Raw genomic sequence first — 16,695 nt, forward strand, 5'->3', positions numbered from 1 at the left:
TTCTGGGAACTCTCTCGGGACTCTTCGTACTCGCAATCACCTTCAGCTTGGATTTTTCTAAATCTTCTGATTTCTGTTCCCGTAGCTTATATGAACTCTTGCTGTAGTTGACCTGGACTTAAAATTTAGCTCTCATAGATTTCCACGTTTATGAATCTTGTCTGTTTGAAGCAGGTTTTATTGGAGGCTGATGAGGCAGAGTGTTCGATCAATGCCACAATGTAAGATGGAATTATTCAGCCTTCTGCTTTTAAGGTCCTCTGGCCTCATTGTCCTGTTGCTCAGACTCTCCCTCCTTCCCTTCCTTTCTTTTATCTAGGGAGCTCAATAAATAAATAAAATTATCAGATCAGTCAAATCCCATCAGTCATTAAATCAAATCGTCAAATCCAGATTCCTCCCAAGTTCTTATCACAGAAATTTTGCCCTGCCTTTTGCTCTGCCTTCTCCCTTCAGGTCCCGTCTCAGGGACATTCATTTTACACCCAACGTGACCCTGAAGGTCTTTTTCTAAATACAGGCTGTTTCTTTTGGGGGGAGTTTTGGTGCCAATTATAAGAGATACTTTTTTAAACCCTTAATGGAATTAGGTTAAACTAAAAGCCTTTGTAACCTAAAGCACTAGCTGCTTGAAAGGCCTCCAGTCCTTTGTGGTTATGAAGTGAGGCTGAAATCGTCAGAATCCCAAAAAGAGGTTCTCTTTGCTTGGCTGAAGCACCCCATGTGGCGTGGAATGACATCATTTTAATTAAGTTTGTTTATGTGTGTGTGTTTTTAACAGATTTAAAGAACTGTATTGCAAGCACTACCCAGACTATGGAGCAGATGTACTGTGACCCTCTCCTTCGGCAGGTAGGATGCTAATTGATGGGAAGGTAGTCAAGGCATGTCCTCATGTGCGGACGTAGACCGGAAAGAAAAGTGGGTAGTTTTCTCTGAGACTGAATGGGAACCTCCCTGAGTTAAAAGAATAAACTTAGGACAGAAGTAGGTAATTTTCTGTTTATTTTTAGGCGAAAACAAGGATGTCTCTTCTACTAACAATAAAATTTAAGACATCCTTGTTTTGATTCTGCCACCTGCTATTTTTTCATGCAGTAGAAAGGTTTGCTGTCAAGTGTTAAGAATTTCTCATCAAGTGGTCCTTTAAGTCGTGCGGTGGAGAAAACCCCCACCAGGGATTGTTACCCACCCTTGCCAAAGTTAAGTCATCCGCGGCAATGCTTTGCTTAGCACCATGCTTTCAGGCTTTATTTCCCTGAAAACTCCAGAAGGGAATGTGGTTAAGGCAGAAATTCTTGCTGTCCACATACATTTTTGTTGGGCAGACCATCGTGGGCATGGAGGGGAGAAGATGCCACCGTCCTGAGCACAAGTGCCCGGCGGCTTCCGTGTGCGCGACTGGTAGTGGAGAGCCCTGTCTGCTGCCAGGTCTCAAGGAGGCACTGCTGGGACGTGCCCTGAAAATCCTGGGTTTTCTCCATCTGCTCTTCTGTATCATTTCAGAAATGTCCCCACCAGAAAAACCTGTCAACGTACTGATTGAATGCAGGTTGAACTTGATTCTCTGGCCGATTTGCCTTCTTATCGTAAGCACCTGCTTGGCATCTAAAGCTTTGCTCTGTTTTCTCCATATTGAAAAAAACAAAAACAAAACAAACAAAAAAAAAATGCTTTTCAAATGCTGAAACCAACAAGTATGGAGTTAAAAGGGTCCTCGCCCCAGATAGGTGGACGGGTCACTGGGCAGAAGAAATGCAGGGACCATATGACTGGTTCGTGATGAAATGTGCCAGCTTGAAATTCGGTATAGACCGAGAGAGTGCAGTACGTGTTTCCTAACCTGAGTGGTGAAGGTGATTTCTATTTTTAGATAAACTGAGTTTGGACTTAGGGGGGATAAATCGGTCTGCGTTATCTTTGACTTTAGATCTGTGACCTTAGGAAATTAAAGAGTCATCGAGTAGGTCAGGAATTGAAACATAATTGGTAGATTCCAAGACTGTGTTTCTGTTAGTTCACATTGAATCGTCAGGATGTTTTCCTTAACCCCATACCAAGCACATGTATAGTCAGTTTTCTTATCGGATGGTTGACGGTAAGTTTGGATTTTAATGACCTAAAACGTCCTTTACTTTGCTTCATGTGACTGTGGACTGTGTCTTCTGCCTCACAGGTGCCTTATCGCCTGCACGCTGTTCTCGTTCACGAAGGGCAAGCCAACGCCGGACACTACTGGGCCTATATCTATAATCGACCCCGACAAGTCTGGCTCAAGTACAATGACATCTCTGTTACTGAGTCTTCCTGGGAAGAACTTGAGAGAGATTCTTACGGGGGTCTGAGGAACGTTAGTGCCTACTGTCTCATGTACATAAACGACCAGCTACCCCACTTCAGTGCAGGTAAGAATAGCCTGGTAGTGGGGCGCCTGGGTGGCTCAATGGGTTAAAGCCTCTGCCTTCGGCTCAGCTCATGAACTCAGGGTCCTGGGATCGAGCCCTGCATCGGGCTCTCTGCTCTGCAGGGAGCCTGCTTCCTCCTCTCTCTCTGCCTGCCTCTCTGCCTGCTGTGATTTCTCTCTGTCAAATAAAAAAAAAAAAATAGCCTGGTAGAAGCCAGCGATGGGGAAAACCTTTTCTGCTCACAGAAGGGAATGCTCTTGTAGCTTTTAAGAAAAAGAAAAAGTTTAAACTATGAGGCGCCTGGGTGGCTCAGTGGGTTGAGCCTCTGCCTTCGGCTCAGGTCATGATCTCAGGGTCCTGGGATCGAGCCCTGCATCGGGTTCTCTGCTCCGCAGGGAGCCTGCTTCCCCCTCTCTTTCTGCCTGCCTCTCTGCCTGCTTGTGATCTCTCTCTGTGAAATAAATAAATAAAATCTTAAAAAAAATTAAACTAGAATTTACTATAAAATAATAATGCATTTTAAAAATACAGTGTAAAAGAAAATTTTAAAAAATAAGTCTGCACAATGAATACTGTTACGCTGAAAATAAATAAATAAATAAGTTTGCATTCCTGCTCCCCCATCTTGGAGCTTGGCATGTCTTCATTCTTAGGTTTCTTAGGGAGTATTCAGGAAATGTTCTGGTCATATGCTCGATTTTATTTACTGATATGTGTCCTTGCTCCATTTTTTCCCCCAAATGGGATATTTTACTCTGCTATCCTACATCTTTTTCATGTGCATTAGTGATCTCTGTATTTTTATAAATAGAATCAGCTCCTTTTTAACAGCTGCATCGTAATTCCCTCGCACAGAATATGTATGTAATTTATTAAGCCAGCCTCCCATTGATAGACTTTTACATTGGCGTGAGTTTTTTTTTTTTCCTTTTTCAGTGATATCCTTGTGTACAGGTTTTTGCACTCTTTGAGAATAGCTAAATTTTACGAGTGGCTTTGCCCGAACAATTTCATCCTTCTCATAATACTGCTAATTCTGAGAGCAATCATCATTAGCATTTATATTGAAATGTTTCCTCCTTACTACAGGCTTTCAAACTTTATTTCTCTAATAACTTACAACCCTAAAAGACAGGGTGGGAATTTTTATTACCTGCTGTGTGCCGGCTGAGGTGTTCCACGCATCCAGAGTCGTACAGCCAGGGAATAAATGGCAAACCCACGATCCAGAGCCGGTTCTGACTCCAAATTCTATGTTGTCATCCATTTACCTTATTCTCTCTTTTTTTCATGTTTTCTGGGAAAGGTCTGCTGACCAGCATTTCACATCTAAGATCCTGGAAGGCTCTTTCTATCCTATTCAAACTGTACTGGGCTGAATAAGTAAGGAAACACAGAAGGCATTTGGTCCAGGCAGTGCGTTGTGTTTCTGATCTGCTGGTATGGCTGGGGGACAGGGGATAGACAGAATGACCACTTAGCAGTAACTGAGCCTCCTAATTGCATCTTTGCAGCTCCAGAACAGGGACTGCTGCCTGTGGGAGTAGTACAAATGACCAGACTATTGTTGGTAGTCGATAGGAGCCTTGCTACTACACGTACGCTTCATTTTTGCACTGTAGAAACAGATAAAGAAACTGTCATTTGCTTAATGGAAAGACTAAGTATAGGCACCCAGGAAATGGATGGCTTTTTCTACTGTAGACTTCTTGTCTTGATTTGGTCATAGGCTTAGAAGTGAAATTTAGGGGCGCCTGGCTCAGTCGGGAGAGCATGCGACTCTTGATCTCGGGGTTGTGAGTTCAAGCCCCACGTTTGGTGTAGAGATAATAAAAATAAAATTTAAAAAAAATGAGATTCCACATGTCCATGATATTCTTGTCATTTTTCATCCAGGCCTTTAATTATCTGCCAGGAATTATTTACTATCTGTTACATCACATTGCTTTCTGATAGCACTCACTTGTGGGGAACTTGAGGCCATATAAATGTCTTGGAATTCGTCTCTAACCATCTGGGGATGGACATTTTTATCAGTAGTAGTTGTAGCGGTTACATTGACAAAACTGTTCAGCTTGAAATTTCCATTGGATCTAATGATTTTTTGTATTTCCAAATGTTCGGTCTGTTTTTGCTATCTTGGCAGTGGTTGGCCTCTATTCCAAATCCCTGCTTTCTCTTAATCAATCATTGACTGATTCATTCATTCCTTCAATAGATATTCCTACTTGCTAATCTTCCAGGCACTGTTACTGGTGAGGTGTGACTGTTGGCCTTATGTCATCCCTGCTTCTAATGGATTATGTATGTGCGCATTTTCCACATGGAGTAAGAAAAAGGACAAAGTGTCTTATTTCCTTCTTTCTAGGGAGGACCTTCTGATTCCCTGTGACCTTTTGCTGGATGGCACTGCCTTTCAACTCTGTCTTTGTTCTTGTCTCAGAGGCAGCTGCGAGCGAATCAGATCAGATGTTAGGAGAAGTGGACGCACTGTCTGTGGAACTGAAGCATTACATCCAGGAGGATAACTGGAGGTTTGAGCAGGAAGTCGAGGAGTGGGAAGAAGAGCAGTCTTGCAAAATCCCTCAAATGGAATCCTCCAGCAGCTCAGCATCACAGGATTTCTCTCCGTCCCCAGGTGCGGAGGTTGGAGGTGGGGAGGCACGGGGTCTCTGCGAGCCTGTGGTCTGGTAGCCTCCACCCTGCCCTCCCTGAGCCAGCTCTGGGGCTTCAGCCCAGGGAGGGGCTGCCACAGTCTGCACGATGTCTAGTTCAGGCGTAGCTGGTGTTGCACGGCCTGCGGAGGAGCTTGTGGCTTTAGGATGTCCTTTCTGATGAGCAGACTTGTATCAATCAGCAAGACGAGCTCCCTATACTTTCCCACCATTAGTTTTCATGGTTTCCCAGGCTGTAGGAGAAGCTATGATAGGATGAGTAAGTAGACTCTGTGAAAACTCTTCTCCGAAGACAATCTTCCTAACAAAGGCCGTTCGTGGGAAGGCTTCACTGACATAAAGCAATAGGACAGTCAGGAGCCCATTAAACTTTCTGGAACCATTGTTGGGTCCTTGATAAAGTGGACGTGTCTTCGAGTCACTCATTTCTGGAGAATATCTGCACTGGATTCTGTTTTTTAAAGTTCTTTAGAAGGGCTGTAGATGAAGCTTTGTGTCTATCTGGCTTGCCTTTCACAGAGCGTTCTAGACGTTGTTTATCATCGACGCTAACCCCTCTGTCCCGTTCCTTATCAGAGCCTTCGGCAGCCTCCTCGCACGGGGCCCGCTGCTTGGCGTCGGAGCACGCGGTGATTGTCAAGGAGCAGACGGCGCAGGCCATTGCCAACACCGCACAGGCCTATGAGAGGAGCGGCGTCGAGGCGGCGCTGAATGAGGTGACGGGCGGGCCACCCCCGCGCGGGTGGGCGGGAGGTTTGCGCTCGCAGCAGAGACCCCCAGTCTCTCACGTTTCCGTTACTCTGTGTCTCGGCTGCATTTAACCGGTCGCTCTCTCTTTCTCCTTTTTTTCTTACTCTCTCTTTCTCCATTCTGCTGCCGCAGCTTAAGGAAGCTGAACCCAAGAAGCCCATGCCCCCGGAAACAACCCTTGCAGAGCAGTCAGAGCAGCCCCCAAAGGCGAAGGACGCAGAGTCTGCCGCCCCGCCTAGTTCTGAGGCGTCTGAAGTCGAGATCCCCAGTGTGGGGAGGATTCTGGTTAGAGCTGATGCAGATGGATATGATGAGGAGGTACAGAGACGAGTGCAGGACTCAGCTGTCTCTCCAGCCTTCTCTTTCCCTCCCACCTGACCCCATATGCTTGGCCAACGTGTCTGGCACTAGTTAATATGGGAACAAATAATGAACAGGAAGGCCTGCCTGGTTTTGGCCTCAGCTCCATCTCGTAAAAGCTCGCCTGGTTCCCAGCGGATGCCGCTGTGGTATCTGTCCCCCCAGGCGTGTACTGACGGAGGCACCGCAGGGTCTAGGTGGCTGAGAAACGCAGCACTTGGTTCCTTCTTGGTGTTATGAGGGGGAAAAAATGCCTTTTAAATTAGGAACCTCTGTCTTTGGTAATATTAGTCCATTGTTTTTCCTCCAAATCTAAAATTTCCAGTTGTCTAGTGGGCCAAACAAATGTAAATTGAAGTTGTTTTTAATCCTAAAACTTTCAGAAGAAGCTGTGGGATCCCAAGTTACTTATGGCCGGTCCCCTTTCCGTTGGCACCGCGCATGGCAGTCATGAATCCTGCCCCTCAGGGTTCTGTCTCTTCCTGTGGGGTTTTTGTTTCTCCAAATCATTGAAAGGTTTTGACTTTATGAAGTCGTATTTGTATACCACCTAATTTCCAGACTGTTTTAAAAGTACCGATCATTTTAGTAAAACTCTGAAATAATTGTGTCCTAGGTTGTACAGCCGAATTACAGAAGCCTGTTGGCTTTCTCACTGGGGACACTTCCCCAGGAGAACGATCATTTAACTTGATTCTTTGGCAGTGCTTTTTGTAAATATTCTCCGACGTCCCTCTTTATTTATCTGCTTACATTAGCGTTTGTAGGAGTAGCTCTTCCTGGGTAGGGTCTGGCCGTGGTGCACAGGGACAGGGCTGTGGGGGTGTGTGGGCACAGGTATGAGTCTGGGCTGGCGGCAGGTGCTGGCCTCGGGCTCACGGCCACTCTCCCTTCAGCAACCTGCTTGCCTTTCTTCCATTCAGTCTTCTCTTGAACTTTTTTCTCTCCTTTTTCTCTCTGTGTTTTGTGCCTTCTTGTGGTAGGTGATGCTGAGCCCCGCCATGCAAGGGGTCATCCTGGCCATAGCTAAAGCCCGTCAGACCTTTGACCGAGATGGGTCTGAAGCAGGGCTTATTAAGGTATCTCTTTTAAAAACTAATCCTTATACCACAGGTGTCATAGTAACAGGGACTTAATTTTATTAGATGGTAAGAAAAAAATGAGATGAAGAATGTTGTCCCTTAAAGTAACACCTAAAACTGTTGCCTGCCAACTAAGGGACAGGCCCTCTCGTGGAACCAATAGCGCCTCCCCTCGGCGCTAACGCAGCGTTGGCGAGTTGTGCTGAACTGAGTTGGGCCCCGCCTAGAGAGCTTGCTGTTGTCCTTAGGAAATACCCATTAATAAAACTGGGAAGGAGACATTGTCTTTATGGTATGGGAGCCACAGTACAAGAAAGTGGGCCATGCTTTTTAAGGCACCTCAATAAAATTTAAGGTACTTGAATAAAATGCATTTATGTGCATTTTAAAAATTCCAGTCCTCGGGACTCAAGGATACTAATAAAAACTAAATATTTGTTCTTTTTAGAGCCTTATGAGAAAAATGAATTTCTCCCAAGTGTAGTACATCGTTGGCACCACAGGAGTTCTGTCCCTCATGGAATGTAAACACCTTACGGGTTCCGTGGTTGCCTCTGTGATTCCCCAATATGAGTTTCTTGGAAGTCTCCTTGGAGTTATGAGAACCTCTCTAGCGCACAGGCATCTGGATCTGTGAGTGGAAGCCCTGAGCGCGCCCTGTTCTGATCACCAGTCTTGTCCTTCCCAGGCATTCCACGAAGAATACTCCAGGCTCTACCAACTTGCCAAAGAGACGCCCACTGCTCACAGCGACCCCCGGCTCCAGCACGTGCTGGTCTACTTTTTCCAAAATGAAGCGCCCAAAAGAGTAGTAGAACGGACCCTCCTGGAACAGTTTGCAGATAAGAATCTTAGCTACGATGAAAGGTGAGACGCATCACCTGCTGCTTCTGGGTCGGGCCCAGTGACCGGCTCTGACGGGGAGGTGGCGCCTTGCCCCACTCATGGCCTCTGACCCTTGTGCCACACAGATCTATCAGCATCATGAAGGTGGCGCAAGCTAAACTGAAGGAGATTGGTCCCGACGACATGAACATGGAAGAGTACAAGGTGAAGTCTTTTCTTTAAGTCTGCAAACCAAAAACATGAATTCTTGAGGCCAGACTAACAGTTTCGCGTCATCACAGACTGCCTTGCCCCCCCAACCCCCCCAAAAAACAACTGGGTGGGAAGAGGTAAATGATATTTTCTGACCCTCAGAATAACCAGTTTTTTTGTTCCATTCTTCTATTAGAATAAATTAACCCTTTATTTCCTTTTAATACCTACTTTAGCCTTGGATCTGGGGAATCAAAATCATGATTTGTGGTTTTGGTTTGTTTTAAAATAGTATCTTCTGAATAATTCTATGTTTGAAGTAAAATTTCTGTGCATTAAAATGCGTGTATAAGTATGAATTGCCCAAAAAAGCCTTGTGTGACAAGTAACACAGTGCTCTGTGACACCTAGGGGTACCCCAGCACCCACCGAGCTGAGGGCTGTTCTGGGCGATTGGAACAGCCTTGTCCTGAGTTCCCTGCACGCACATGTTCTTGTGGGACCGTGACAGGCACCTGTTCAGACCAGAGCTGCGGGACTTTGGCGGGGTTATTGGAAATTAAGATGACACATTCTATTGTCATCATATTGAGAAACAGAAATATTTCTGTTTCTCAGTGGAAGTAACAGGTCCCTGAAAATGAAGGTCAGCAGTGGACTTGTATCGTCAATGGTCAATACATCATTATCGAAAAGCTTTTGTGTTTGTGGTTTTCGTGCTCGATAAGCATTTGTATGGCACGTAAAACTGACCACAGTGGCAAGTGTAGAAATAGTTTATGGTGACCATAATTGCTAATGGCATTCATTCCTTTTCAGAAGTGGCATGAAGATTATAGTTTGTTTCGAAAGGTGTCTGTGTATCTCCTCACAGGCCTGGAACTCTACCAAAAAGGAAAGTATGTGGGCCTTTTACGTCTCTTGGATTATTGGTCAGGGCACCGTTAGCGGATCCCCAGCCGGCAGGACTGAGAACCGTAGCCGTGCCTCCCCTCCCTTACCCCACGTGCCAGGGCTCCTCTCCTTTTCCCGCTGTTTCACTAAGCATCACACGTGGTTTTTCATCCTTCACGTAGTGATGGATATGGTGGTAAAGATATGTAATGGCCAGATTTTCCTTTTGATAAATGAAGATGAACCGAGAAAATGAATTTTAGAGTCGTGATGGACCTTAGTAAACATGCAGTCCCCTTTAGAGTTGAGGAAAATGGAAGTGCAGGGAAGTTTCATGAAGCACTTTGGGTTTCTTGACCAGTTTGCAGAAGAGCCGAGAGTGGCCGCCATCTTTGGCCCTCAGGCTTTTCCCAGCACACCGGGCGCTGCCTCTGTCCTTGGGGGCTTCCATAACTGCCGCCTTGTAAATATTTGCCCTTGGGGGGACAGAGAGGTCAAAGCCCTCGATTGATCTACCATTTTCTCAGGTACCAAGAGGCGCTCTCCTACCTGGTCTATGCGTACCAGAGCAACGCCGCTCTCCTGATGAAGGGGCCCCGCCGCGGGGTGAAGGAGTCGGTCATCGCTTTATACCGAAGAAAATGCCTTCTGGTATGTACTGTCGGTAGAGCCTGACTATTTGTATTTTTTGTTTTTTAAGATTATATTTCTTTACCTGACAGAGAGATAGAGATCACAAGTAGGCAGAGCAGCAGGCAGAGGGAGACGGGGAAACAGGCCCCCGCTGAGCAGAGAGCCTGATGTGGGGCTCGATCCCAGGACCCCGAGATCATGACCTGAGCCAAAGGCAGAGGCTTAACCCTCTGAGCCACCCAGGCGCCCCGCGATTTGTATTAGTTTATTGTCTTCACCTCCGTTCCTTGAAACCACAAAGAAATACAACTTAAAAAATGGAATAATCTTCAATAGCTTTTAGATTTTTCTCAACTCTTCAGAGTACTCGTACATTGAAACAGATTGATTTTAAGTTACTTAAATGAATATCTGTCTTCTTCGACCGCTGGTTGAAGTTAGGGTGAGAATCAGTTTGTGTTTTCCTTGTCCTGGGCCCTTTTTGGACCCCTGCATTATGGTGTATATCATCACATCGCTGCTCTGCCGGATCGTGAGCTCCTTGAGCACAGACCCTGTTCTTCTTTGACTGTTTCCTCTGTACGTGGCACATCGTAATTGTGCAACGGATATGTGTTGAAGGAACGCAGTGTTTTTTCTGTGCTCTGTGCAGTGTTCCCTGCTCAGGTACTAGATGAGAATCTGAGCAGCTCCTGAGAGGTTTCGGTGTTTTTTTAAATGGTATAAACCCTCAGAACTAGTTCTGCTGTTCTGTTACTCTCACTGTCGCATAGCACTGGGGGTCTGGCCTGGCCTCGCTTGCACTTGGCGGTCACAGGGAGTGGCAGACCCATACTCCGTCAGGCTAGCAGATGGGTTATACAGGTGCTGATCCTTCGGAGAACTACGGAGTGCTGGCTGACCCCAGCCTGTGAGCCGCCCTGGGCTTCCCTCCGCCCGGCAGGACTGCCTGTCCTGGGAAGAGTGCAGCCCGCATTTCTGCCGCTGCCTTGCTACTACCAGATGGAGGAGGTGGAGTCATGACATATACATTCATCTCACGAGCTTCCTTTTCTGACGTGTGCGTTGATTTCTGTATCAGTTCGAGGGCGTGGCAGGACATTTGGAAGCTGGAAAGAGGGCCTGGTTGATTAGATGGATCTGAACTTTATTATGCTTTAAATCCCCAAGTACAGATTACGTTCGGAATGTCCTGCTCGTCTTCCGCTGGTCAGTGGTGATAGCGATTGAGGTTCTTCCCAACACAGGCTTGCAACCCCCAGTGTGTGTGAGAGTCCTTCAGGGAGCTCTCTGTGGCGACCGCTCCCCAGACTGTCGGGCCAGAGGCTGGGGAGGGGCCTGGGCACCAGCGTGTTGCTCTGCCGGTGATCCCGAGCTCAGTGGAGATTGGCAGCCATTGAATAAAGCCTTAGAGTAGAAGCAAGTGGTAGGTGAGACCTTGACTTGTAAGTTTGGGTAAATGCAACTTTGCTGCATTAGAATCACCTCGGGAGCTTTTTTAAAAAAATCCCAGTGTCCCGGTCACCTGCACGCCAGTCAAAGCAGCATGTCTGGGGTGGGGCGTCCGTAGTCTGTGGAGATTCCCAGGCAATATGCAGTAAAGTTTGGGAACCACTTGTTTAGGCTCTTCTGAAATAGGTATTTCTCTTTTTCAGAATGTTTTTACCCTCACTCTGCTTTTTCCCTGTAGGAGCTGAATGCCAAAGCAGCTTCTCTCTTTGAAACAAACGACGACCATTCTGTAACGGAGGGCATTAATGTGATGAATGAGTTGATCATTCCCTGCATTCACCTTATCATTAATAACGACATCTCCAAGGATGACCTACATGCCATCGAGGTCATGAGGAACCACTGGTGCTCTTACCTCGGGCAAGACATCGCTGGTAGGTTGCGGCTGGTTCTTGCGATGATTTCTCTGGCTCTTCAGACTCTTAGAAATTATGGTGTTTTCACTCTGGCACTGGATATCAAACCTTTTTGAAGGCTTATTGACGCGTGTCCGTGAAGTAAGAGTGTCTCTGCTCTAGTGAAACAAGGGGTAGGATCCTCTCAGCTTCTCCTTACCTCCCCCGTGGCTACTGAAACACCCCCACAGACAGTCTGCAAGCCTGTTTGATAAAATGATTCTTCTTCCGGGATGTCACACTTGTCTGACTTTCTCATCTGTCGGAATCGGAACTCTGTAGTTCAGAAATCAGAATCTATTTATGTAGCTATTTATGTATCAGAAACTATTTAGGTAGCTTGATGACCTGGTGGGGCCATAACTAAATTTTCCGGTGACTTGAAGTTGCAAGACAGAGCATAGTTACTAACTACGAAGCCCTCAAGATTCATAAGATGGTAAATGGAATTGCCTAGCTTGTCCAAAGCATTTTGGAGAGGGAGCCTGAAACTAGTCATTTTTAGGTGAGTTCTGGTAGCCTTGGAAAGTTGGTCTGTGTTCGAATATGAAGCCTCTTTGTCCGTTTCTCACTGACGTAATGATATGGTATTGGCTTCCTAAAGTGTTCATGTTTATGATATTGGAGCACTGGGTGTTGTGCAAAAACAATGAATACTGTTACATTGAAAAAATAAATTAAAAAAATAAATAAATAAAAGGATGGATTAGAAGGCCTGTCAGTGAAATGAATATTTAGTGTTCTCCTGCCACACATCACATGGTTTAAAGCAGTGACCTAACGCTTTGGTATATCTGGCAAGTAGTCTTTGCTCCTGGTTTGAAGTGAAGGAATCATTTGTTGTTAGCTGGCCCGAATGATACTTTGACCTTTGAGGTTGGGGAATGAGTGGGCTCTAGGGAAGGCCTTCTGGCTACAGACGTAGCTGGTTTTTACTCAGAGACCTGCTTCGCTGTGTACGTAACCATCCCTTTTCCCTCCACAGAAAATCTACAGCTGTGCTTAGGAGAGTTTCTACCCAGGCTTCTGGATCCTTCTGCAGAAATCATTGTCTTGAAGGAGCCTCCAACCATTCGACCCAATTCTCCCTATGACCTTTGTAGCCGATTTGCAGCTGTCATGGAGTCAATTCAAGGGGTTTCAACTGTAACAGTGAAATAAGCCCCCTCGGGGTCAAGACCCAGTGTGGTCTGCGGCGGCCTGTTGCACAGAAGTCTGTTGTCACAGTGTTTCCCCTGGGGGAGGGATTAGGCGGGAAAGTAAGATTGAGATCCAGACCCCAGCCATGCTCTGCGTGTAAAGAAGGATTGAAAATAAAATTGCACTTTTTAGGTAAAGAATCAGAAAAGCAATTTCACTAAAAAAGACAAGAACCGTTGTCAGAAGACCTGAAATGCCTCCTGTACCTGCAGGAGTGCTTGGGCTTCGGTAAGCCTCTTGCCACTTTTAAAATTATCCCGCAGGCATAAATATTTTTGACAGTGGAATAGAAGGGTGATCCATCAGAACCTGAACCAGATGAACAGCTACTAGTTATTTTATCAAGTACAGGTGACATCTGAAAGTTCTTAATGGCAAGAGATGAGAAGTCTCTGCCTGCCTCTTGACAGGAGATGGCCGTGGGCTGCTGATGAACTGCCAGCCTTTTACGTGTGGGTAGAAACACAGGGGCGCGTGGCAGCAGGATGCTGCAAAGTCAAAAGAAAGCTGCCTTTCCTCTCCTCTCTCCCTCTCTTATTTTATATTTCTCAATAAACCAGAAAACCTCACACTCAGTCCCGAGTGAAAGAAAGCAAAGCACTAAGGACCGTAGACTCAACGGCGTGGTGAAACGTGATCGAGACAGGAGAGCACTGTGAGCGTTGTTCCCCGTTTCAGTGAAATCTCCTAGTGTCCAAACATTGTCAACAACAGATGTCTAAGGCTGCTGCTGGCCCGAAAGAACATTTGGATGCCCCTCCCCCCCCCCATTTTTGCTTTGAAAAGATAAGGGCTGTGGGTTTGTAAAAAGAAAAAAAAAGTATCTATATATATGTGTATATGTAGAGAGAGAACTATCCCCAACTGACCATTTTTAAAAGGCTCCAGATTGGATATTGTGTTTTAACCAAATTTTAACATGGATGAGAGAAGAGCGGGTGGGAGAACACGTGATACAACTATGCAGGTTTTATAAATGTGCAATAAAAATATTTGTTGTACCCTTGGTGTGTGCTATGGCCTTCATTTAAACATACTTTCCGGAACTAGGTGGACTCAGTAAGCATTTTAAAGAAGTTTTACTTCTTTAGAAGAGAAAAGCAGACGAAAGGGTTCAGAATCTTGATGGGGGAGAGTGATTCTTGGGCAGCACCTAGTGGTGGCTGGTGTCTTCCCTCCCATTTGCCAGTTGCAATGCTTGAAAGCGTATCTACTGTTTAATTTGTAGAATTTTTTTTTTTTAAAGATTTCATTTATTTATTTGACACAGAACAGCGGGAGGAACAGCAGGCAGAGAGAGAGAGAGGAAGAGAAGCAGGCTCCCTGCTGAGCAGGGAGCCTGATGTGGGGCTCCATCCCAGGACCCTGAGATCATGACCTGAGCCGGAGGCAGACACTCAACCGACTGAGCCACACAGACGCCCCTGTAATTTGTAGAATTTAGGAGGGAAAAAGTTATTCTCTTAAGGTGGACTTTCTTACGTTTTGACTAATTTGTGGTGGGCCATCTTTTACAGAATTTCAGAAGTGCTTTTGCATTTCAGAGCTCACTGCAGAGATAATTGTTTCATGGGAAATTGATCAATTTTCTTACTTTTGATTTGATTTGCTACTTAAGCTTGGAGTACCACCTTTTGCTGTTCCCTTTCTCATCTCTGTCATTACTGAGTGCTGTGCACAGTTAAATTGTTTGGCTTCATATAAGAGTCCTGCGATGGTGGTGGGGATTGGTTTGTCCAAGGTCCTAGATGTTTTAAGGAGCGGAGCCAGGACGCTAAGTCCAGGTAGTCTGCGTTCATGGCCCTTTAACAACTGCTCAGCTGCCCTCAGTAGTCTGGAAAAATATTTTGCTTGGGCACCTGGGTGGCTCGGTTGGGTGACTGCCTTGGCTCAGGTCATGGTCCCAGAGTCCTGGGATTGAGTTCCACATCGGTTTCCCAGCTCCATGGGGAGTCTACTCCCTCTGATCTTCTCCCCTCTCTCTCATTGCTCTCATGCTCTCTCTCTCAAATAAATAAAAATCTTAAAAAATCTTTTGCTCTGTACCTTCCCACATTTGCTACTTCCTGGTCAGCTGTTGGGAATCTATAGTTGACCAAGAAAGGAACAAATGGCCATTTGTATGTGTGGTGTTGGGCACTTCAGACCCGCAGGTTGAGTGCTGAGGAGTCCTTTCTTTCTCCTCACATCTGCTGGCTGCTTTAGGGACAGCCTGGTTTCTTTAGGAGTCCACAAACTGCCTCAGGGTAATCAGGATTTTTACATGTTTGAAGGATCACGAAAAAGGATGAGGGCCAGGTGGGGTTGGGGGGGGGGGTGTGTGGGGAAGAAACCTACGTGTCTCTTAACCTAAAATGTTTCAAGGGTTTACCAGGGCACTTGACCTCAGTGTGTGGCTCGCAGTGTGAATCACAACCTGCTTCTGTTTGGATTTGTTAGCTCCTCTAAGGACTCCAAGCCGTATAAGCTCGTTTTTACCCTCCCTGCTTCAAGAAAGAATTGAGAGGAAAGACACAACAGTTTCAAAAAATGAATGAACCAGAGGCAAGGCCAGAAGGAAGGCTGATGAAGCAGAGTTTAGCCATTTTCATTGCTTGGTTTGTTGCTCTTTCTTTGTATGACTATACCTTACAATTTATTCTGCTAATTGTCATTTGAATTCTTTCCAGTTTTTTGACCACTACCCATAATGCTGCTAGGAGCATTCATGTGCGTGTGTTTCGATGCCCACACGAAGGCATTTCTGGGTCATAGGGTGTATGGGTCACAGGCTGTGTCTTTACTAGGCACTGCCACATGGTTTCCCAAAGCAGTTACACCAACTGAGACTGCCCCTCATCCCCCGGCAGTTTACAAGCTCCAGTTGCTTTGTATCCTTGTCAAGATTTGGTTTTGTTGGTATTTTAAATTTTAGCCATATGGTCATGTGATCTTGCTTTAATTTGAACTTGCACACTAACAACGCTGAGCTTCTCTTTATATGCTTATTGCTTGGGCTATTCTCTTTTGGGAAATACCTAGTTAAGTCTTTTGCCAGCCTTTTTGTTGGATTTACTCTCTTGCTACATACTGATTTATAGGAGTTTTTAAAAAAAGAGCCAGTTATGGAAATTTTTGAGTTATATGCATTGCATAGATCTTCTCACACTCTGGGTTTTTGCTCCTGATGGCTTGATGAAAACAATTTTTTAATGTTAAGGTAGTCCAATCTACCCATTCTTCTAATCATTATCCAAGGTCATGAAGACATTCTGTGTTATCTCCCAGAAGTTTTGCTTTTTGACCCTTCCCGGTTAGCTGATGGACCCAGCACCATCTACTGTCTTTTTCCCAGTGCGGTGCCTTTGTCATAAATCAAGTGTCTATGGAGGGGTATCCTTCTGGGCCCTTTTGTTTGTTCCATTAGTAGGTTTGTCTGGTTTTACCAACATCACACTGTCTTAATTTGTGTAGCTTTTTATCAGTCTTCATTTCCAGTACAATAAATATCCAGTTTTGAACTGAAGTCAAGTTTAAGTCAGGATGAAGTCAAGATCATCTTGTCTGTTATTAATCAAAATTTTGCCATATACATTTTGGGATCAGTTTGTCAGTTTCACACACACACAGATTTCCAGGGATTTTGATTAGGTTTGCAGTGACTATAGATAATTTGGAGAAAATTGACATCTTCTAATCTAGAAACACAATATATCCTGTGTATTAAATTTCTGTATTAAGTTCTTCCATATCTTTCATAAATCAATTCCTA

The 16,695-nt window shown here is 45.4% G+C and overlaps 1 protein-coding gene across 4 annotated transcripts in view; it reads left to right on the forward strand.

The window, feature by feature from the left end:
* USP28 (ubiquitin specific peptidase 28) overlaps positions 1-13,945 on the forward strand; it is a 60,573-nt gene extending 46,628 nt beyond the window's left edge. For 2 of the 4 annotated variants that reach the window (XM_046016306.1, XM_046016307.1), the window contains exons 15-26: positions 782-852; positions 2,177-2,405; positions 4,849-5,043; positions 5,657-5,796; positions 5,963-6,148; positions 7,174-7,269; positions 7,961-8,139; positions 8,244-8,322; positions 9,130-9,209; positions 9,732-9,855; positions 11,528-11,723; positions 12,730-13,945. In XM_046016306.1, the coding sequence (XP_045872262.1) occupies positions 782-852; positions 2,177-2,405; positions 4,849-5,043; positions 5,657-5,796; positions 5,963-6,148; positions 7,174-7,269; positions 7,961-8,139; positions 8,244-8,322; positions 9,130-9,209; positions 9,732-9,855; positions 11,528-11,723; positions 12,730-12,905 (1,751 nt within the window). In that variant the 3' untranslated portion in view covers positions 12,906-13,945. The remainder of the gene's footprint in view (positions 1-781; positions 853-2,176; positions 2,406-4,848; positions 5,044-5,656; positions 5,797-5,962; positions 6,149-7,173; positions 7,270-7,960; positions 8,140-8,243; positions 8,323-9,129; positions 9,210-9,731; positions 9,856-11,527; positions 11,724-12,729) is intronic. The other 2 variants (XM_046016308.1, XM_046016309.1) reach the window with 1 other exon arrangement.
* Positions 13,946-16,695: the final 2,750 nt, after the last annotated feature.

The sequence above is a fragment of the Meles meles genome, chromosome 8 (assembly GCF_922984935.1).
Source record: "Meles meles chromosome 8, mMelMel3.1 paternal haplotype, whole genome shotgun sequence".
NCBI classification, from domain to species: domain Eukaryota; kingdom Metazoa; phylum Chordata; class Mammalia; order Carnivora; family Mustelidae; genus Meles; species Meles meles.